This window comes from Xiphophorus maculatus, chromosome 12, assembly GCF_002775205.1.
Source record: "Xiphophorus maculatus strain JP 163 A chromosome 12, X_maculatus-5.0-male, whole genome shotgun sequence".
In the NCBI taxonomy this organism is placed as follows: Eukaryota; Metazoa; Chordata; class Actinopteri; order Cyprinodontiformes; family Poeciliidae; genus Xiphophorus; species Xiphophorus maculatus.
Genome location: NC_036454.1, coordinates 13,600,201 through 13,623,051, shown reverse-complemented (window position 1 = coordinate 13,623,051; position 22,851 = coordinate 13,600,201). Strand labels below are relative to the sequence as shown.

The 22,851-nt window shown below is 35.3% G+C and overlaps 1 protein-coding gene across 1 annotated transcript in view; it reads left to right on the top strand.

Annotated features, from left to right (window-relative positions):
- oxct1 (3-oxoacid CoA-transferase 1) overlaps nucleotides 1-20,823 on the top strand; it is a 43,458-nt gene extending 22,635 nt beyond the window's left edge. The window contains exons 13-17 of the mRNA XM_005795042.3: nucleotides 873-948; nucleotides 10,037-10,126; nucleotides 11,445-11,525; nucleotides 19,777-19,878; nucleotides 20,285-20,823. Coding sequence (XP_005795099.1) covers nucleotides 873-948; nucleotides 10,037-10,126; nucleotides 11,445-11,525; nucleotides 19,777-19,878; nucleotides 20,285-20,320 — 385 coding nt within the window. The 3' untranslated portion in view covers nucleotides 20,321-20,823. The remainder of the gene's footprint in view (nucleotides 1-872; nucleotides 949-10,036; nucleotides 10,127-11,444; nucleotides 11,526-19,776; nucleotides 19,879-20,284) is intronic.
- Nucleotides 20,824-22,851: the final 2,028 nt, after the last annotated feature.

Sequence of the window (22,851 nt, the reverse complement as noted above, 5' to 3'; positions counted from 1 at the left end):
TACTCCTTCTTAACTACATCCATTGTTGAGACTGTTTATCTGTTATGTTTGACGTAAAGTTGTTCAGTTAGTTATTAGGCTTTTTTAAACAGTTACCTTTTATTTCACTTCATGCATATCTTGGCATAGGAATATAAAATAAAAAATTAAATGTCCAGAGAAATCAGTTGATGACCAGTTTTTCAGCTTGATGGGGGAAAAAGTGTTGACTGACAGGTTAGAAATTCAAGAATCATATATTTTTCCACAGGTTTACACTAACTGCACTAATCGCAAAAATTGGATCCATAAGGTTTTTAAAAATATTTTCTCCAAATTCATTTTGTCTTTGATATAAAGTAATAGTAAAAAAAATATAGCAATTGCCTATTCAAACACAGCATGATTCTGCTCATACTATAAATAAATTCTAATAGTAACAAGTCTAGAAATATGTTTAAAGCTTCTCTTATATTGATATCATATGGTTATCAAAGATAAATTCTGATTTTCAAGAATTGACATCAGCCAAACTTTACTAAAACATGAGATAAGAAAGTGGATATTTCCACTTCTACTTAATAACTTGTGAAAAGGTCATACCAACAAAAACAAGACGTTCTGAACTCCACTATGTGGAAATTGGATCTTCCTGCCTATTGGATCAGGTATTTATACTCTGTGGGCATCAGAAGAATGTAGATACAGTATGACATGTTTTTTTGGGGTATGTTTTTCAATGTATTAAAAGGTTTTGTGTCAAGAAAACAAAGATGGGATGTTGATATTTTTAAGATTCTAACTAGTCTTTCTCCTATGAATGGACCTAAGTTCATAAGTTTAACTGAACCCAAAACTGACAGCTGTCCTTCTGTGTTGTGTCATCTCTCAAGGGGTCACATCAACCTGACAATGCTGGGAGCCATGCAGGTGTCAAAATATGGAGATCTAGCCAACTGGATGATTCCTGTGAGGTTTACTTTAATTTAAATCTATTACCATTTCTAATAATGTCTTTTCTACTGCATTTTTATTGTGTTGAATATGACATTAAAGGAAAAAATGTTCCAAATGCTGCTTGCAGAACTTGTGGTGACAATTTGTGACATGATTGTACAGAAGTTTCTGCCCAGAAGTAGCACCAACTTTTGTCCATGCACCCCTGAACATATTTAATTTGTCAAAGGATGCATCCGAGCTTGTCTGTCAAGTCCAAAAATAATGGACACAGAAATGTAGGCAGACACACAGTTTCTGGCTTTCAGTGCACAAAACTGTATGTATTGTGGATGTCCAGTTTGAAAATATCTCAAAAATTCAGACAGTAATTTAGGAAGCCATTGCTATTTTCTGAGCATTTGAGGCATGTGTGGGGGTGTATGTGTATAGAACAGTGGTGAAAGGAAGCAGCTAAAAGTCTCACTGTTCATAAGTTTTTTGTTTTGGTACATTGAGTTTGAGATGCTGTAGTGAAGTTGTTTAAATCAAGATTTATGTATTTGTCCAGGTGAAAGTACTCTCAAGTGCCATACCACTTATTTTTTCATCTTCATTTTAAGTCATACCAGATTTATTATTCAATTACAAATACATAAAATTATTGCATATTTACTTAATAATTATTTATTTGTAAGTTTGATCCTATAAATAAGAAACACTCTTTGATTTAATAATTAGATTTCAGCTTGTGAAAACATGCAACAAGAAACAAAATCATTAATTCATCCTTCTGGCTTTAAAGGGCCAACACCTTTATGCCGTAATTATGTAATTTGAAATTATAGTATGCATAGAAATGAGGATTGATCTCATCCAATGTTTTAATGTTCAAATATTGCTATTGTTTCTTACATCCAGCTAAAAGTAAGTTAAATAAATGAGCTTAAAGCGTAAATAGTAAAAATATAATACAACATAAATACAGAATATGTAAGCAAAATTAAAGGTAAGCTGGATCCTAATTTGTTGCTGCACTCAATACTACTTGTGTGATTTTGTTTTTTTGGGTGGCATGTCTTCAAATTTGAAGGTAACTACTGCTTAAATATTCAAGGTTTTTCACAATGGATGTTGATTATAATTGCAACAAACTGCAGACATTCTTGTCTTGAAATCAAGCCTCATTTTTCCATTAACAAAGTGTCTCACAGTATAAATATGCAGAAAAACTTGTGTGAAAATTCTGAAACATTGTATTTGATCTTTATTTTCGGGTGAAATTGGTCATTTTTTGATTTTTGAAAAGGTTGGAAGCTACTGATGAAGCTTTTAGATAAATCGATTTCTTCTTAAGAAATATAATGATCCAGAGATTGTCAACCAAATTAAGACCTTTATTTGTCCTGACGGCAGCCTTCTAACTATGACAACATCTGCGAGAGAAGGGCTCAAAGAGCAAAATCAAAAACACTCGGCGAAGTTGTTGAATGACAAAAGATATTGTTCAAAGCCAGGTCTCTTCCCACACCACAAACCTACTTGTTTTGACTTTGCAAGATAGTGGTAACTATGCGACATCTAAAGCTGGAAGGAAGTTTTATTCATCCAGATAAAAAGGTTATCAAGACATTTTTCATGGCTTTCAGCATTACTGACATGATAAGGAAATCCCACTGGAGATGTTTTCCAGACTGCACAGTGGAGGAAGCCCCATTATCTGAGAACTTTTTCCTTCACTGGAACATGGGTTATTCTGACTATACAAGGGGATAAATAGCTGGCTATTAGAGGAGTGCTTGACTGTTGAGACTTGTAAAAAACTGTAAAATACTGTAGCAATTCTTGCACATATCTCACCCTAAACTGTGCTTCAATCTTCATTAGCTCCTCGTCTTAAAGGATGGATGAAGAGAATTACATTTCCTGCCTACTATGATAATGAAGTATTCACCATCTAAAGATGGGTTCATAGCGTGAAATAAGAAATGTTTTTACGTAGGAGTTTTTGTTGCTGCACTCTCAGCATGATTGTAGATTTCTAATGTTTTAATATGCAAAATGCAGATGAAAATTTTCCAGCTCAGGGTTTTGAAATGCTTTCACATCTTCACTTGTGTGAAACATCTGAGAGAAAAGCAAATGGATCAAAACAAAAGGGCAATACAGTAAAAAAAACATTTTGAACTTTATCATGTAGTTGTTAATGTATAATCTATAATTTTTCCTCATAGTGAACTGCAAAAATGTAGACCAAAAACTCCTCTTAAAAGTAACAAAGTAAACGCATAATTTACATAGTTTTAACAAAAAAAGCTATTTAACTGATATCAGAAGTTTAACAATGTATTTGAGAATGCATATTTTTAATGAGTTGTAGAAATTACCACAAATCTATTTAAAAAAAACTTTAAAAATTGGATCATAAAACATCAGATGTGTCAACATTTTGAAGAGGTAACTTTACTTAATGTAGGGTGACCAAACGTCCGTATTTCCCGGGACTTGACCGTATTTAACGTCCTGTCCCGGGATTTTTTTTAGAAAGTGAGGAAATGTCCTGTTTTTTTAAATTTCCTTCACTGGACAATTAAATTTACATGCACTAGGGCACTGCGCTGCGTGTGACGTACTCCCTGAGCCGCGTCAGTACGGGCAACCCTGTTCTTAATCAGAAGATAGATAGCGTGGCTGTCAGTACGCCAACAACATGACAAAGCGCAAATGTATGGTGTTTTCCCGCTTTTAGAGCCCCCCATGCTGCTGCCATGTTCATGGATGAAATTAGTTTCAAGGCCTTCTTGTACTTTTTATAACAATCGTATTGCAGTTTCCTTTGTGTTGTATTTGGTAATTTGTGTTAAGTCATTTTAACCTTTCTTTATACAATCTTTGTTTGTTTTGTTTAGACACATTTTTCCACTGTCCAGCGACAGATAAAATAGTCATGACTAATTCTGGCACATTTACAGAAATGTTAATTAATATGCATTGTTCCTTCCAATTAAATCTTAAATTTCAAAATTCAAGTACATTCACTTAAACAAGGTTCCCATTACTTTGATTTCCATTTTTTTAAGTCTCCATCTTTTCTTTTCCAACACATCTGCTGCTTATTTAAAATAATAATAATTTGTCTTTTAAGTTAAAATCCTTTTAAATTGTAAAATCACAGAATATTCATGTCACATGTAGGTTTAGCTGTTGTTTTTTTGTTACTTGGAACACAGTTTCCTTTGTCTTACTGTCAGTTCTGTCTCTCTGATTCTTGTCATTAGTTGTCTGGGTAACAAAGCATTGTAGCAGTCTGTCGCTATGTTATTAAATAGAGAGCCATTTGTATCAGACAGTGGAGACCGTCAAGAGAATTGGAGGGGGAGAATAAAAAAGCTAGTTGGTAAGTGGGAACTCTTGCATTGGGGAGGGGGTCATTTTCTGTGGTAATTCCACCATAAACCGACTCTTACCACTTCCACAATAAATTCAAGTGTTGCTATAGCAACTCAAAAAATGCAGCAAGCCCCTAAAGTGTTGTAAGATGGAGCTTCAGTCAAAATATGCTTCTCACAATGCAGTTCTTCAATGTTATTGTCACAGTGGTATACTTCAATGCCATTGCCTTTTGTTTCAACAGTTTTGTTTCTATGTTTTCTGGTTTTTATTATGGTCTTGCTTTTTTTTTGTTATGGTTTATATCAGTTGGATAGAATTTATTACACTTTGGAGATCATATGTTAACATCACATCAAACAGTTTCTCTTATAAATTGGCTCTCAGGGAAAATATCCATTGTTCACTTAGTATTTAAAGCCCTTGAACATTTGCACTTTTTTATGTTACAAACTAAGTGTTTTAATGGATTTTTTTATACGTTAGACCAACACAAAACACTGTTTGATTATGTTGTGAAGAGACAAGGATATCTGGCTTTATCCAATGCATTGGATTTGCATGATCTGATTTAAGCAGATCATGCAAAAAATCATATTGTAAAAAAAGATATTGCTTTTTTTGATAATTACATTGTTTTTTCGATCTTTCACTACTTAAACTGAATTTGATTAATTCATTTTATTTGACAGCCTCATTTAACCCACCAGAATCCAAATTTTGTAGAGCCAGCATTTTCTGCAGTTACAAGTCTTTTATGCATGTCTCTATTTGTGTGCATCAGAGATGCACAACCGCCAGCAAATAGCTGAAATCTGCAAGTACTTGAGACTCCAACTAGAAACACTCATAACTGCCCATTTTAATAGTTGAAACACCAAAAATACCTTGATGTGCATTAGTACACTTAGTTGAAGCCATCTGAGCACAAATACAGAACCTACTATTTAGTCTTCCTTATCGCCTCGCTTGTGTATACAGCCAATCAGCTCCAAGGAATATGCAGTGGATTGTGGACTGTTTAGCAAATGGCAGCCAATAGCGTGTCAACATTCCACTTGTGTATTCCTGCTGGCCAGCTGCATTTTCTTTAAAGAAAAAACATCCCTGCAGCCTGATCCCACCACCCCCAACTCTCATCTCCATGGCATCAAAACATAAGAATGTTCCAATGGTATAAAAACTCTTTCAAAGCACTAGATAGTATTGTTTCATCTGGATTTGATATTACTGACATGGTCTCCAGTAGTCTACGTATACAACTCCCACATTGCATTACTTTGAACTGAACATACTTTATTATTCTCAGAGGGAAATTCATGAAGTATTTTTCTGATTTTACAGAGCAGTAGGTAGAAATTTTTATTTAATCTTTAGTGGATGTAATTGTATTAAAGAGCACTTTCATTTCCCATTTTATTTCTAAATTATTTAAAAATTAAAAGGAGAAAATCTCTAGCTTCAGTGTCTGTTGCACTGAATGAAGTCACTTGTGCTGTTCAACTTTGCAAGGTCGAAATGAAAAATATATTCTAAAAACTGGGTTCAATTATTAACAATTATACAAAGGCCAAATTAAATTTTCAACTTGAAATACATATATAGGCCACTGCAGGTTCCTCTGGTATTATGAGTGGCTTAAGCCTTGAGCTAAATGAAAGAATGTCTTTAAATATTCTAACCTAATTTATTTTTGACTCTATTTAATCATAAATAGCTTATCTGTAAAAACAAATTATGCAGCTCTAAGAGTTCAGCTGAGACAATGAGTGAAAGTGTGTTCATCAGAATTGTAAGTTTGCAGCTAAAGTCTAGTTTTCTCTTATTAAAAGAAGAGGAGTCTCACAGTAAATGTACAGTTTTATCTCTGTTTTTGCTAATGAAATGTGTCTGGAAACATGCTTTTGATGGACCTGCTCAGATTGCAGCAGCCAAATGGACACAATCAGAGCGTTGAGGAAATGAAAAACCTCTGGGGCCTCAGTCTGACCAGCAAGGTCAATAACATCAAGGCTTTGTTAATTAAATGACTAAGTTACCGAACTGTTGTTGGTGGCTCTCTCAGAGGGTATTTCTGTGAACATTGTTAGAAAAATATGTCCGTTCCATCTGAGTGGCCTTGCACATGCTCCAGTAGTCAGAAGTCAGGTGACCCATCAACCTCTTTTTGATACAATGACATTGATTTTGTAGAAATGTTAATAAGATCTGTCCTGCTCTCCAAGGTGTTGCCTTTTGTCTTCTTTTTAGACTCAAAACCAAAATCTATGTATATATTGAACAAACCTATCAGAAACAATGGAGCAAGATGGAACAGATGTTATCTTTTACAAATGTTATTTTAATCGGCTTGATATGTGTGCTTTGTCACAGAGACATGCATCATTATAATTATTGAGTTTGCCAAACAGAACAGCATGTACCGGTAATTAAATGGTGTCTGCTTGAAAGCTTTAGTCTGATTCTTTCATTGTTGTATGCATTAGGTCACAAGCAAAATAATAACTGACAAGTTATTAAAATCAATGTCACTGTGTTGATCATATTTAACCACTGTTTTTAAAGTCAAGTATGTTTTAGACCCCTATGTTCTCTGTACTTTTGTCCCTTAGAATTCCAATGATTTGCTGCTATTTTTCTTCCTAAGTGTTAGCAGCTGCTTATTTTAATCGCTTTCCTGTTTGGAATTTAGGAAACTATTGGGTGTGCAGTACAGTATGCTTTGAATTCACTTATAGTCTCAAGGTGCTGTTAGGCAAATAAATGACATCAAAAATACACTAGAACCTCCAATGTTCATTTGTTTGGTATTTTTGTTTTACTTTTTTGAATATAAAATGGACCCTACCTGTGGGTTGCAAGCCTAATTATTTTTTAAAATAATACTAATGTTGATATTCAATATACAATGTGGGCTAGTTTCTTAAAAAAACAAACTGATGTAATCTCTGTCAAATTTGTGAGCATAGTGACGTTTTTATGTTTGGTTAAACTAAAAATCAGATTGTGCATCTACTATTAATTAAATAAATAAATACATTTTCCCAAACAGCTCCAGGTTAAACCGAATTCTCAGTCACTGGAGTATACAAATTCTCTCCGGTATTTAGATAAAAATCCATCTGTCCAAGTTTCTTCCTCTGTCTTCCTGGACAGTCAGTGACCGCAGGTGTGAATATTCTGCGTTCAGCAAATTGGCAGGGCTCTTCGCCTACTATAAAGCTAAGTCCAGCTACCCTATCAATGAAGCTAATTTCAGGCTCATGACCTCAGAATGTCGTGATCCATATCTGATGACCATAGCTTAAAATCTGAACAAAGGGAGACCAGTAAACAGAAAGATTTGCTTTTTCAACCCACACCATTTGCAAAAAGCAAAGATGGGACCATAATGTTTCCAAACCAGGCACTTCTCTCAATCATCACAACTTAAAATCTTATCCAAAAGCATCAGAGATCAGTGAGAAAGGGAAACCTTGCTGCAATCCAGCCTTGCAGGGAAACACCTTAACTTTGTGCTCAGAATGTGGACATGGGACTTTCTTTAGGTTAGCGTAAGACTTAAAGGTATCTTCAGAAGACCGTACTCGTGCAATGAGATGAATTTGCAAATTCATCTCATAAAAATATTAAATACTAATTTATTTAATATTCTTAATATTAAATAAGTTAGATTTATTTAATATTACTGTGGTCATCTTAAAAATAGTAGCAGATGTCCAGCACAGAAAATAGGCATTTTCACCATTTAGCTGCCGTCTTCATCAGTCTCATCTACAGCTTTTATACTCACCCACCACACGAACTGCCACAGATAGATTGATCGAAGAAAGATGGATAACAAAGATGTTTTTGAAGATCAGAAGGGGGAGAAAAAAAGATGACTAAAACAGATTTTCATGATTTCATTTACGGATGTTGATAAGCTGCTACATCAGTCAATGTTCAATTGGCTATACAGGATAAAATGCAAAGCTTATGCTTTCCCGTCACATCTCAAAAGCACCTTGTGTCTCCCGAACCTCTTTTCTGCTCTCAGTTGATATCTTTCCTATGCAGCTGGCTGACAGTATCCTTATGATGCACCACACTTGGCATATATTTTCTTGGGTTATTGAGCAGAGAGCAAAACAGGCTCTTCACATGATTGATGAGGAAATGGGATTTTAATTCAGTTACTGAGCCGTCACCCTGTGGCCATATCTGCATGTCAGCCTTCCACATTTGGAAACCAGTTTGCTGGGAACAATGGGAGACTGAGAAATGATTTTTCACCCATCTGACAAATTTTCTCGTGGTGATGAACTCGCAGATTGCTCTTCCCATTTTAAAACACCTTTCTTGCTTCTTCCTTACAAGTGAAATGCTATGTTTTTATAATTGAAAAGACAGCAAATTTGTCTCTGCTTCTTGTAAGATGTAACACTATCATGTATTTTCTTTTCTGCATTTCCACTTTCTGCTGTTATGTGACCTTACTAATTTGTGAGCCTCTACAGATTTCACTATTTGAGGTGCAATTTCTTTTTTTTTCAAAACTGATACTCCTTTTCCATTGTTTTATTTTCTGAAATGCTTGTATCATTACCCATCAAACAAACTTCTTTCATAAAAATAACTGTTAATATATAGCAGGAGTTTAAATAATTTTGGACTTAGCTATACATAGTTGTACATTTTTAAACCTAAAGTTTATGTGTGTTTTAAAATCTCCCCCCAGCCCTCTGCTCACATTTCTTTTTAATTATTGCTTCGTGTCCACATTGTACTTTTTAAAAAAATATTTAGCAAATAGTGTGCCGCAGTTTGTTCATTGAGACCTCCATCTGTTTCTATAGAGTTGAATGGAATACTAGAAACTCATGGCTGCCCTTTCTGAATGTGTTCTTTATTACATTTGACCAACAGATTCAATATGGCATTATACCATCCATTATATAAGGCATCTGGATTTTGATAACATTACTTCTGCATTTCGGTCTATGGGTCCAAATTTAGAAAAACATGTTTTTTTTGAGGGAGGGGTTCTCTCTAGTGGTTATTTATATTTGGATAGCTTAATTCCGTGTTTGGAGAATGTCATTTTTTCTTATCTGTGCCAAAATATACATTTTATTTGAGCATTTTTTTGTGTGAAACTAATAAATGCTATTGCGATTTGTATTATAGCAACTTGCCTTTTTCAGTTGTTTTTGATCAGAGCTTCTTTTGACAGATGCATTGATCTTAGTATAATCAATTGAATGTGCTGAGTTCTGGTGTGCATGTTTCAGTGCCTCCAATTATGAGTATAAAGCTATACTGTTGTGAACTCCTACAGTAACCTTTAGGAATAATAGCTTCATAGAATCCATATTATTTCTGGGTCACACATTTCATTCTCATTATTTAGAAAGCATTTGTAGTTTTTCTACTGTCAGCTCACCATATTTGTTGAAGCTGTAGATTTGTAAGCTCCTTCTGCCATAGTCTCACTGTGAAGGTTTCCATCTTCTCACAAGAAAAGGGATAAAATTAAGTTTTGCTGAGAACAAAGCATTAGAAGATATCTTGGCACGTAGGACACAAAGCTCTTTTGTAAACATCTGGGGGGGGGAAGGGGTTCTCTGAGAAGGATTTGATTTAGAGACTTATTTTACAGTAAAGGAATGCATATTGTTTTATTTTCTAGGTAAAAATTTTAATTACATTTGATAACTAAACTAAAAATCTGCTTCCCTTTTTTCAATAGGGCAAAATGGTGAAAGGGATGGGAGGAGCCATGGATCTAGTAGCTAGTGCTGGAACTAAGGTGGTGGTCACGATGGAGCACTCGGCAAAGGTGTGTATGCGTAGCAGTGTAGAAGTGTGTGCTTTTAACTTACTTTCAAGTCACCTCAGCTAAAGGAGTAATATATTTGTACTTTTCTAACATTGTTTCCGATCTGGTAACGTACTAACTCCAGTTCAGCCCGCTCTTCCCATTTTGTCTTATTAATTTAGTCACTGGTTTGTTTTGTAAGGTTGATCATATCATAAATAAAGTTTTGGATCAGCTGTCACTGTGCTTATTCTTATTCCAGCTCACCATGTTGTCTTAAATAAATTCCTACCTGTGCCATGTTTGAGTTTGCAAATTAGCTTGAAGATTGTACCACATCCCAGCTAACACATGTTTCCAATCAGTACCTCGCTGGCCAAAAATTAAGTATGTATTGGTTTCAAAAATGCAGTCCCCCATCCAATCTGAATTAGCAGTTGTTGACAAATAAATTGAGAAAATGTTGTGAAAAAATAACTAGATGCTGCTTTGAATAAATAAAACACCCTTAGCAAATGTGAGTCAGGTTTCTCTGTTGTAAAAAGTATTGAACTTTTGGAACCTATTATCAAAATTTCTACTTAAGTACTTTTTCCTTCTGAGTCAAACTAAATTGGCAATTCCCTTTTCCCATGCTTGCTTCCTTTGCCAGCTTACTTTGTATTTGCTTCCTATAATAATGACTGTTACTGTTATGGCTGATTAGGGACAAGTCGGTTAATAGATTGCCTAATGCCTTTTTATCTGAGAATGCCAGTTCATCCTAATGAGGTTTTGCTCAGATGGCATCCCTTCTTCATTTGTCTTGAGCTAATTTAAAAACAACTCCAGAATTGTAGTTAGTCCAGTTTTTATGGGACGGGGAGGCATTTGGAAGAGTTGATTAATAGTTAAACATGTTCCAGCTACAGATAAACTCAGTTTCTTTTTCTTTTCAAAATGCATAGCTTTACTGTTAGAAAATCCAGACTGATATGCGACAGAAGCCCATTCTTCTGTATGAACAGAAACATGCTGGGTGCTTTTTTTTCTTTGGCTAATGGGACTCTGTCTGGCACCCAGCAAAGGTCCAGATGGTGCAGCAGGTGAACATAAATGTACAACCCTGAAGGCTTTTTTCATTCATGACAGGGGAAAAAAGGTGAAGCATGACAGGAATTTGTCTTCTTTTTTTCTTAAAAATTGTCAGAAAAGGTGAAAACTAAGACTGAAAGAAAGGAGTTTAGTGCATACTTTTTTAGGATGTGCTTGCATAATCAGGAAAATCCTATATTTATTTGACCAACTTGTTGAGCAAGCGATGCATCTTTGCTTATAACATGTGTCTCTTTCCTTTCAGGGAGGAAAACACAAGATAATGGAGAAATGCGTCCTGCCATTGACAGGGAAGCAGTGCGTGGATCGAATCATTACAGAAAAGGTGCAACTTTATCTTCATTTGTGGACATAACATATGCAAATGTTCCTTATTCCACTTGAATTCAAGATAAGAGTCAATCTACATACCTGGATGAATGAGCCATTAACCATACATTTTTAGTGCTTAATCAATTTGGACTGTGAATAATTTAAATGTTCTGATGCACTGGAAATGTTTTTGAAAGTAATTTTTCATTGTAGAAAAGAGCCTTTAAAATGCAGGACTTATGGTGCATGTTGCTGTGATGGACTAAATAAAAAGGCAACAAGAGCTAGAGGGCTATTTATGATGCCACATGTAGTGCATACCTGGGCCACGAGTTATGCGATTATGTTTTTACAGACTTGCCTTGGACCTGCATCTTTGGTTAATTGGAACAGATGACACACGAACTTGTCATCTCTTACCACAGCTGACCTTGCCATAGAAGTGGTCTAAACCATGTTGCAATACTGTTTTCTTATTATTTTACTACGTCTTGCATTTTAATTTAATCAAAATCTTGAAACTGAATTGGTCTGAATTGTAATATAAGGAATTTATTTGTTGGAGTGGGTAAAAATAAAGAACCAGCTACCCAATTCTTACACATTCTAGCAAATTAGCATTTTTAATGTCCAAAATATGATCAGGTTATCTTCCTTTTTTCTTTCTTTTTTTTTAAATGTCATATTTTATTTCAGTGAGTTCTTTACGGACTACTCTTAAAGTATAAATACAAAACCTCACTAAAAATATATGTCTGCAGAATAAAATCAAAACCTGCAGAGGATTAAAGGATGAATAGAGGGGAAAGAGGTACACATATGATAGGACTGATGGAAAGGTAGAGGAAGGGACCGACAGGAGATGAATGGATGGACTGATTGATGGAATGACAGACAGACAGATGGATGAATCGATGGATTACATTCTTTATTTAATTCACATATTTCTCTAATTTGGCTTAATTCAATTTTATTTTTGGTCTGTGGTGAAAAGGGAGATCTACTGCATTTCATAAATATATTCTCATATTTTGATAATTAGAAGCATCAGGCTTGGCATTTAAAAAGTCTTCATGTCCATGAAGATTTTTTTTTCTTTCCATAACCATAACCTTTTGTTATAATAATGGTTCTAAATAAACATTTTCTGAATTTATTTATTTTACAATTATGGTTCAGGTAGCTTGCATCTAAGCATGTTCTCCTCACAAACATGATTACCTACTCACAGGCAGTGCTCTCTGTACACTTGGAATATGTTGAATGCTAGACGGTTGCCTTTGAGACTAATTAAATTGTGCCCAGAGGTCGCTAGATGAACATACTGTACATGTGAAATGGAAACCACAGGGCGAACCGTTTTTAGAGAAAAACATCTAGATTTGTAACCTTTGTTGTAGTAGAAAGTTAAGATTCATCGGGGTGGCTAGTCGAATTCAAATGGAAGAAACCCGCAGCTTTGACTACTAAATGTGAAAAATGGTGGAGGAGATGTGGAAATCAAATCAGTAGAGATGTTCTTGTCTTAAGTGGATTTTGATCCAGATGTAGTGTTGTGCTCAGTTTAGATAATCCTTTCCCCCCTTCTAATAACTGCCTTTAAAACTTTGTTCACTAAAAGCAAGACCTGTCTCTATGACCCCCACCATCTGCCCAACAACCCACTCATTCCTTTCTGCTCAGCTTGTTTCTGTTGTGATCTCACAGCTTTTCTCAGCAAGCAGTTTTCTGTTAACATTTGGAAAAGGTTACAGCCCTTTATACAGAATTACAAACTACGGCTGCCATCTCCTCCTCTCCATCTTCCTCATTTAAGCCTCGGCTTTCTTGCTCCCTAAACACTCGCTCCTTGAATACATTTCCAGCTTTTTACTGTCTCCAGCCTGAATTCTTACTCTATAATTGATGACCTCATTTTCTTCTTTTTCAAAACATATTTTTCTCTTTTTTTCTTCATGCTTTGTATTTTACTAACCCCCTCCTACCATTTTCAGCTTTGTCTCTTGTGCTTTGAATGGATTTGTTCTTTGCTTTATTCCAATGAACTACACAATAAGCTGGCATATGTTGACCTAATGTGTGAGCATTTTGAAGGCAGTCTTTGACAGTGCCACCCCCGTTCTTTGTAGTCTGGGCAAAACGAACTGAACTTTTCAGAAATTCTAAAATGTGGTCATCAGTTCGTCATCACCTGAAAAAAAGCAGCCTCAATACAACTGCCAAGAATATATCACCTTCAGTTGCTCTTTCAGTGGCTGTTATGAAAAAAAAAAATTTAAATGAGGTCAGCAGTAGGATAATTTCTAACTATTGGTAAATTAAATGTGACTTTTTTTCTTGTGACAAAATAATTGACTGCAGTGCCAGGCAAAGCTGTTCACGTCTTGGGATTTTATGTGGTAGAACAATACAAAGCAGTGCATAATTGTGAATTGGAAGGAAAACTGCCTTCACAGGTCTCCTGATTACTAAATGGAGTCACTTTATATGTAGGGGAAATCTTCATTTGAACCAACAATTGAACGTGTATGACACAACTTCTAACCTATAACTGCATGGGTGTCCACCTAAATCTACAGGTAGGACAAAAAGTGTTACCAAGGTCCTTAGACTAAAAGTAGAATTGATCAATCCTAAACATACAGCAAGAGCTACTATGAATGCTTTATCAGGGACCTCTAACTCCAGTCCTTAAGGTCTAATATCTGATGGTTGAATTACCTCTTCAGCATGTCATCAAGTTTAGCAAGACTTGGCAATGAGTTATCCATTCAGTTCAATTGTGTTGGAACAGGAATGCATCTAAAAGCTGCCGGACAGACCTCCAGTCAAGGACTGTAAGGCCCCTCGTTTAGGCCAGAGGTTCTAAATTCCTCAAGGTCTGATGTGTTTCAACTTTTAGATGTGTCCCCTGTGCAACACACCTGAATGAAATACTCTTCTCCAGTGCATTGAAGTACTCCTGAGACCTGCTAATGACCTGATTGTTTGACTCCAGTGTGTTGAAGCAGATACACATCTAAAAGTTGCGGGACATCAGCCCTCAAAGCCTGGATTGGAGAACCGCTGGCTTAGACATGGGATAGATTAGCTTAAAGTCAAAGTCCTGATTTAGCTATGTGTAGCACCACATGATATGATGCTTCAGTTGCTTTATCACTTACAGTGCTAAAAGTGTGAACTATTTTCTACGTTGATTCCGGTCCATTTAGCCTCCTGTAATTTATTTCCAATAAAACACATTAAAGTTTCTGGTCGTGATGTGATGATATACAAGGAAGTACATATATTTGCAAAGCACTGTATTTACTGACACATTCACTTTTTCTGTCGTAGAGCATGTTCAGAGTGTTGATTTTTATTTAGCCAATCAATGAAACAATTTTGTTCCAGTAATAACTCTTATTGCTCAGTTATGTAGGGGGGAAACAAACATGATTAATCAAGTTCCAGTTAAAATTGTTAAATAATAAACATAAAAGAACATAGAAGTTGGTTGCTCAAGTCTGTGCTATGAACCATTTTGCACCCATTTTCAATGAAGGAGCCTTCCAGTAACTTGTAGTCTGAAAAACAAACTTTTTTGTCTAACGTCATGAGAACTTTCTACTTCACTTTAAGAGAATATATCCCTGGTAACAGTTATATGGAAAAAAATATTCAACAAGAAAAGCTTTCTTGTTAAATATTTATAGCTATATTTTATATAAATATAGCTGAGGCAGATTTTGTTTAAACTTAACTTTTTTAATAAAAGTTATTTAAATTTAGGAGGGCCTGACATTGAACCTTAACTGCATAATAATGATTGGTCTGCATGCCTTTTTTATGCACATTTAATAACTCATCTGAGAGTAATGTGGATTAACAGGAAAATAAACTTGGAAAACTGCTCAACCTATTACTGGGATTAAGTAGCAGCTAGAAGTCAAAGTATTTCTTTTCTTGCAGTGTAAACATTTTCAAGTTATCCTCTAAAAGCAACAAAATGAAAAGAAGTGTTCATGCCACTTATGAGAAGTTGGTTTTTATATATAGTCTCAGTGGTGGAAGTCTTAACTTTGAAAGTGAAGCAATAACTTTGCTCTGCTTCCATCATGAAAACAGAGAAGAGGGAAGCTGCTTTATTAGCCCATTAAGAAATTTTATCAATATAAAAAGCTCTTTAAAATGCTACCAGAAGAATAGTTATTCCCCCTTTTATTGTTTCAATATTGACATTATGTGATTGTTTTTAACAAATTGCTTCCATGACAACATCCGAAGACTTGGAGTAAGTCTTCAGCCAGTGTTTTTTCATAAGACTTCCCACCAATTAACGTCTGTTATTTAGTTGTTTATTGTCAGAATAATACAGTGTTGCAGTTATTTCCACTGTGATAACAAATAACTCTGGTTACGACTGCCTGTGGGCTCAGGAAATTATTGTTATGGTACTACCAGTAGTGAATCATTAGCTTCATATTAAGCACCCTAAATCTAATTTTCAGCAGGTGATACAGTCAATATTATTACAAAGGTCGCACATTCCAGGTCTGGATAAAGTAACATTGTTTAAAACAGGGGTTTTAAACAGGGGTGTCCAAACTGCGGGCCGCAGTTGGCCCGCGGTCCATTTTTATTTGACCCGCAAGAAATTTTAGAGATGGAATAGAATATGGCCCACATTTCAACTTTTGTTTGAGTGTATTGCACTTCTTAGTTTTAACACCAGGGGAAGCTACTGTAAATCAAGGCAGTTGCTCCACCAAAATGGACAATCACAGAAGAAATTTACCCCAAGTTACTATGAAAGCATTTTGTAAGTGGCCCAGCCCCTTCTATATTTTTATGTATGCGGCCCTCAGTGAAAAAAGTTTGGACACCCCTGGTTTAAAACATCTTCCATCCATTCATCCATCCATCACTTCTTTGATCCGTTTTTCTATTCATCTGTCCATCACTTCTTTAATCTGTTTGTCTGTAAATCTACCACTTCTCTGGTCTGTTCATCCATCCATACATACATAGCATCTCTGGTCCATCTGTCCATCCCTTCGTTGGTGGGACTATCATCTATCCATCTGTCCAAACCTTCTTTGCTTCACACATCACTCCAACCTTCATTAATCTACGCAGCATTCTTTCTTCTTCCTTCCTTTGTTTTTCTTCCTTGCTTCAGCTTGACAAGTGGCCTAAAATGAATAATGTGTGTTTGCAAAAGTATTGATTTTAACTTGAAAAATGGTAATAGTTGCATGTTAATTTATTTTTTAACAAATGGTTTTTCTAAATAAAGACAGAAAAAAGGGTCATTTTTGGATATGCCTGCAGACACATGAACAGACGGTGACATGTGCAACATATTCTCTAAAACACATTGTCCTTGTTGGCTCTTGATAACCTGCAGGGATGGTAAATTGAGTGTTGTCCTAAATAGTTATGTTTTGATTTGTAGACTCAGGGTGGTGGTAAACCTGTTGCCTCAGGCTGTTTCTGCTGCTCTTCTCTATGGATGAATCATCTAATGTTCCCATGTTTCTTTTTTTAACCACACATGCTGTTTAATTGCTTATTTACGGTACTTCTAATGGTTTTATTGTATGTACTTTAACATACTGCGAGAGAGAAAATCAGAGCACCGCTGAAGCCCATTTTCAGATTTTTATAGTCCCCTCCTATCTCTTAATAGTTAAAATTACTTTTTGTTTTGTTCAGAAAAAAAAGCATTTGTCTAAATCAATTTTAATGTCTTTAGAATAATTCAGTCATAATAGTTCCAGAAAAATGTCACCTTGTCACTTTGCATAATGACGGTAACACCAATGACAGCAATTATAACTGCAGGAGCCAAATTGAAATTCTTTTATAGCCCCACGTTGAGCTTTTTTGTAAACACATTTCCAAATTTGCTTATCGCATTTGCTGAAATGTGTGGTAGAAATAACCTTTGACTTAATTGCTCCTGTTGCTTCAATTACATACTAACATCTTGTTTCCTACAAACATTACGCTTTCTATTTTTAATTGACATTCAGCCCACTTCCAGCCAGACAGCGCATCACGTCGTCTACCAGCCTCTTCATTAATAACTTTCATCAGTCTGGTTAATGATGATGGGGGATTTGAAGACTGTGAAGAAAGGTGACCCAAAGTTTTCAAAACAAGGAGATACTTTGCAAATGGAGCACAATTTAAACAAAGTGTGATTATTAGAGATGAGGACAGGAGATAATGTACTGACCTACACTGCCATGTGTCGTACATTTTATAGCAGAGTCGAAGCTTACTTTCACTGACTTATGATGACACGTCCCACGACACCACACTGTATTTTTAACCCACAGCTCTGGCATATTTTGATAAACCTTTTAATCCCTTTTAATCACTTGTGACAAAGTGTCACAATTAGAGATGCATGTCGTTGTCTGCGTTACCCATAGACCCTAGGTCCTCATGACATTCCATCTGTCTCGCTATATTGAAGTGAGATATCTGCCTCCTGCCCTGTCAGTGTGTGGAGTTCTAATGAGCTGAGAGTCCTGACAGGCTTTACACGGCCGTGGCTGAGGCTTAGCCTGCTAGTCCCTGTAGAAAAAGGCATCAGGCCCCGGCTCTGAAGAGTTTGCCTGAACTGTCCTTAAACTAATCTTATATTGTTTACCAGAGGAGGGAAACTGGCATTTCTCTTGATTCACTTTTATGCATGTTTTTTATGAAGTGGATAGTACGCATGGGGCATGGGCCTGTCTAATCTCCTCACTATACAACTTTTGAATACGACAATGGTTTCATAGCACATTTTATAAACAAAAATGTATGACTTGGACTTACTGGTTTCATTTAAAAAGGGGAAAAAAACAATGACACCTACTGCTACGGCTTGGTTGTAAAACTGTCAGCACATTATTTTTCATGTATCGACAGAAATATCGAAGCGTCCTTAAATAAAGTTGTGGTTTCAAATGTTTTTCGTGCAAAATATTACCTGTTTGCCATTGTGGTTTATCTGGCAATGATATTAAGACAAATATTTGCTGGTTAATTAATCAGACTATCTCCGTAAGCAGAAACTACAGTCTTCTCTAACAACTGTGTGCCTGGAATAGTCTTATATATTTATATATATATGTATATATTATAGTATATTCTACTATATTTTAGCAAACCAAGACACTCTGACGTTTTTTCCACAGTACCAGTCCATCTTTCAATCACAAGGACTTTCAAGACACCTCAATAATTTAGCTGTAAAACTGTTTTTGAGGACACTGTCACACCACTGAATTTCTGTCAGTCAGTCTGCAGTTCATTTATCCGTAGTGCTTATTATATCTTTTTTTTGTCCCCAGTAAGTAACCAAATATTCATTCAAGGTATTCTCATTAAAACGTTATTGTTGCACATCACATCCTCTGCTTACAGCTGTACACAGTGACAAACTCCCTGATGTTTCAGATGCTTTGTCATCATTCTTTTAAGGAGGTACAGTACCTTTAAAGTGTGAAGCATCTTTTAATTTCTTGAAGTAACTCTTAAGTTTTCTAGTATTTGTCAAATAAAAATTATTTTATTATTTCCATTCAACCTAAAACAAATCTAGGTTTCTTTTCATTGGATGTGAACCATGTGATCTCTTACATCATCTGCCACAAATACCAACATCTCATTAAAGAAAATGAAAGAAATAAAATGCTGGTTCTCATTATTTTCTTTTTTTTTTTGCTTTAAAGGTCATGTAACATTTGTAACTGAACAAATTTTATTTAGCTGCACTGCAGACCAAAATGGCTCTCAAGACTAAAAAGGTTGCAGACCCCTGGTCAAAAAATTTTACTACTACCCCTCACTTAGAATTAATGCTAAATTTGAGAATGTTGAATCTATTACCCAAAATGAATTAAATAGATTTTTTGTCATTCTCAAACTATCAGAAGTACTCCAACAATTACAGTGTAACTGTTCACTGGTTTGTAGGGGTCCGGATTCAGTGAGTCAAGGGCTCCTCTTTGCCTCTTCTGTGTGTGTCAACAATAATTGCAGCTTTTTTGTCATCTCCTGTGTGGATGACACTAAAGTGCTACTTTGGCCTCATGCCCAAACTGCTGCTTTTTGATTTTTTTAAAGTGTGGCCTCATTGTACAGTTTATGTCTGGTTAATATTTCAGTTCCTGAAATTGTCTCTCTCTGTACCTCACTTTAGTCCCGGCATCAACCATCGTCTTTCTACTCATTTTTCTTCTTTTTTTATCCTCACATTTTTCAACCATCTGTCTCTTTACCAGGCTGTGTTTGATGTGGATAAGACAAAAGGTCTGACTCTGATTGAAATATGGGAGGGACTGAGTCCTGAGGACATCAAGGCATGTACCGGCACAGATTTTGAGGTGAGCGCCATAACCGTTCAGTTATCGGCTTCCCATTTTAGATTGTGTTTAAAGCCTCAAAATGAATTTATCTTTTACTGCTGCTAGGTATTATCAGACTGAAATTATTTTGAGTATATTTATGAAAGATGTTCAAACATTAATATGTTAAGAAATTAGCATTCTTAAAATCAACTGCAGCAGAAATATTAGTAATCCTGCTGTTAAAGCACAGCTTCTCTACAATGTTGAGGGCCCTAAGTCCTCTCTAAAGTTAGACTGGTGTGCTCCCACAGTATGCAAGTTAATCCAAACTTGTATGGATAATCAGATCCTCGGGCTTGACAGTAAATGTCAATTTGTTTGAATATTTTTTGCACATCTTCACCAAATATCAATAAGCATTTCTCTTTGTGTTCCTCTCCAGGTGTCTTCCAACCTGAGGCCTATGCAGCAGATTTAAAAGCGTTTCAAGGTGTTTGGATGTTTTTTGGCTTGTTAGTTACTCTGTGCTAAGAAACTGCCAATAACAGAGGACGCTCTGTGTCAAATAAGGTTACAAAACATATATCTGGTTCAGTTATCTGGCAGTGAGTGTTCAAATATCAGGAATTACTCAGCATCACTGACCAAGGAGTAGGACTCAACTGGAGTCATTGTGCATGATTCTTATGGTGTGATGTGGATATTTCACTGTTGGGGTAATAATTACATGTGTGCAGCTGTAACCAAATGTTCCTTTAAAATGTTCTTGAAATAATTTGTAAGAAGAAACAACCATTACTACCTTTTAACAGTTAAATTCAGTTACACATACTGTAAGATTAAAACCTGATTGTACAGTAAAAATATAAAAAATACGATACAAAACGGTTTCAGATTGTATGATTGTAGATCTGTAAAGTTGTCTATTATGGATATAAGTATGTCACCAGAATTTGAATTAAAAATGCCCCTGAAATTTAATGTTGTTTATTTGTGCTTACCTTTTCAGTGTTAAACTATATTCAGAATACACGTTTAACCTAAAAAGAAAATTTTCATTATTTCTACCAAAACTGTAAATACATTTTCTGAGAATTTTACATTGTTAGGTTATGAAGCAGCAACAGAAAGTAAGTAATATAATACACCGTATCAATACATACATACAGTACATACATCCAAGTGTAATTTTGGGAAACAAATAGAGAGCTTTAAAGTTCATACTTCAAAGCACAATTTATCTTAAATAAAAGTTGTCATTTACCCTGTCATTTCCACGTGGATGGATGGTGTTTCAGTTCGAGGCAGAAAACTTGCACTTTGTCCTTTTTCTCTCTGACGTCACTTCTTACTAAACTTGGGTATTTTGGACAATGTTAAGTTGGATAACTGGCTAACTGAACCTCATCATCCTGACTTAAAAAAACTAATATGCTAACCCACCCCTGGAAAGTTTAGCTAACTACATTAGCGTTAGGATCTTCTGCAAAATTGTTACTTTAATAAGACTGCCTGCCTGTTTTTTTTTCAACTCACCTAAAGCAGCATACAAGCAACCCAGAAAGTCGTCACCCATCAGTTCTCCAAAGAGATGCTAGACTTGGCGCAAGTGGTATACAAAATAAAAGCACTAAACTCACCGTTGAGTTGGCGTTCATTCAAAATTCGGGGATATGGCCATGAATTTTGAAAAATTCTCATACATATATAAGCTTATTTATTTTTTTTAACACTGAAAAGTTAAACTGAAAAACAGATATTGAAAATATGTTCACTTTGAAATAGAAATGTGAATTTTTAACTTGAAGTGAAAATAAACCAAAACTCAACCATGTAGAAATAATGAAAATTATTTTTTTTTCTAGATTAAAAATGTATTCTGACTGACACTGAAACACTGAAAAAGTAAGCACAAATATGTAACATTAAAATTTCAGGGTCATTTTCAATTCAAATCCTGGTGACACATATTTACTTCCACAGTCTTAATCAATTAACAAAAGCTTTTCATATTATGCATTCGCTGATTGAGCCCACCTTTTTATTATCCATCTGGAAAATGAAGGATATATCATAAAGTGAATCTAATCGAGACATATTTGTAATAATCACCTCAAAAATGGAAGGAAATTGTCTATTTGGTGTGTAACTCATGCATTTCAAATTAAAAATAAGTCTTTTTTTTTTTTTTTTTTTTTTTACAGATATCTATACAATAAATGAAACGAAGCCTGTTGTGCAGAGTAATGTAAATGAATTAGTCTCTTTTAATATGTTTTTATATTTTCTAAAAGTGAAAAAACAGCAAGACGTAGATGAGACAGAAAGGAAACGGCACACAGGTTGGCTCTTTCTCCATCAACATGTTGTTCTTGATGTGATTTCTCTACTCAACCAAAGATGCACAGCAATTACCTGAGGGGGCTTACATAACCGCAGAGTTAAGCCAGTGGGTTTTTTGAGCTTCAGGAGGATCAACCAGGTTGGATCATCAAGCAGAAAAATAGAAGAAAGTGACAGGGACTCCTGCTACCGGCTGTTGATGGTAATCCAGCACATCTGTATGAGTCAAACTTAAGTGGTTCCCCATAACGCTGCATTTTGTAACTCGTTTCTCATAGTGGGTAAATGGATTTCAGAAATATGGCTGGATTTAGCTGAAACAAATGTCACTGAACAGCAAAAGTAAACAAGCTTATCTTTTTACAGTGATTCATCTGAAATGGGTTTAGTTAGGTAGGAATTCCACGCTGAACAGAAATGACTTTCAGGGGAGGGGCTTGCTTTTTTCAAAATGTATTTGTTGCAACAAATGTTAGAACTGAAGAATTTTTGCTATTTATATTTAAAGTAAAAGGCTAAGCATAACCGTTGTGACAAAATACAAAGAAGAATGTGTAAAACATTTGGTGTCAAGATATACACAGCTGGTTGAAAGCAAAAAAAAAAAGTATATATAGAGTATTTGCATTATTGTTGTATTCCCAAGCATAATGTATTATACATTTA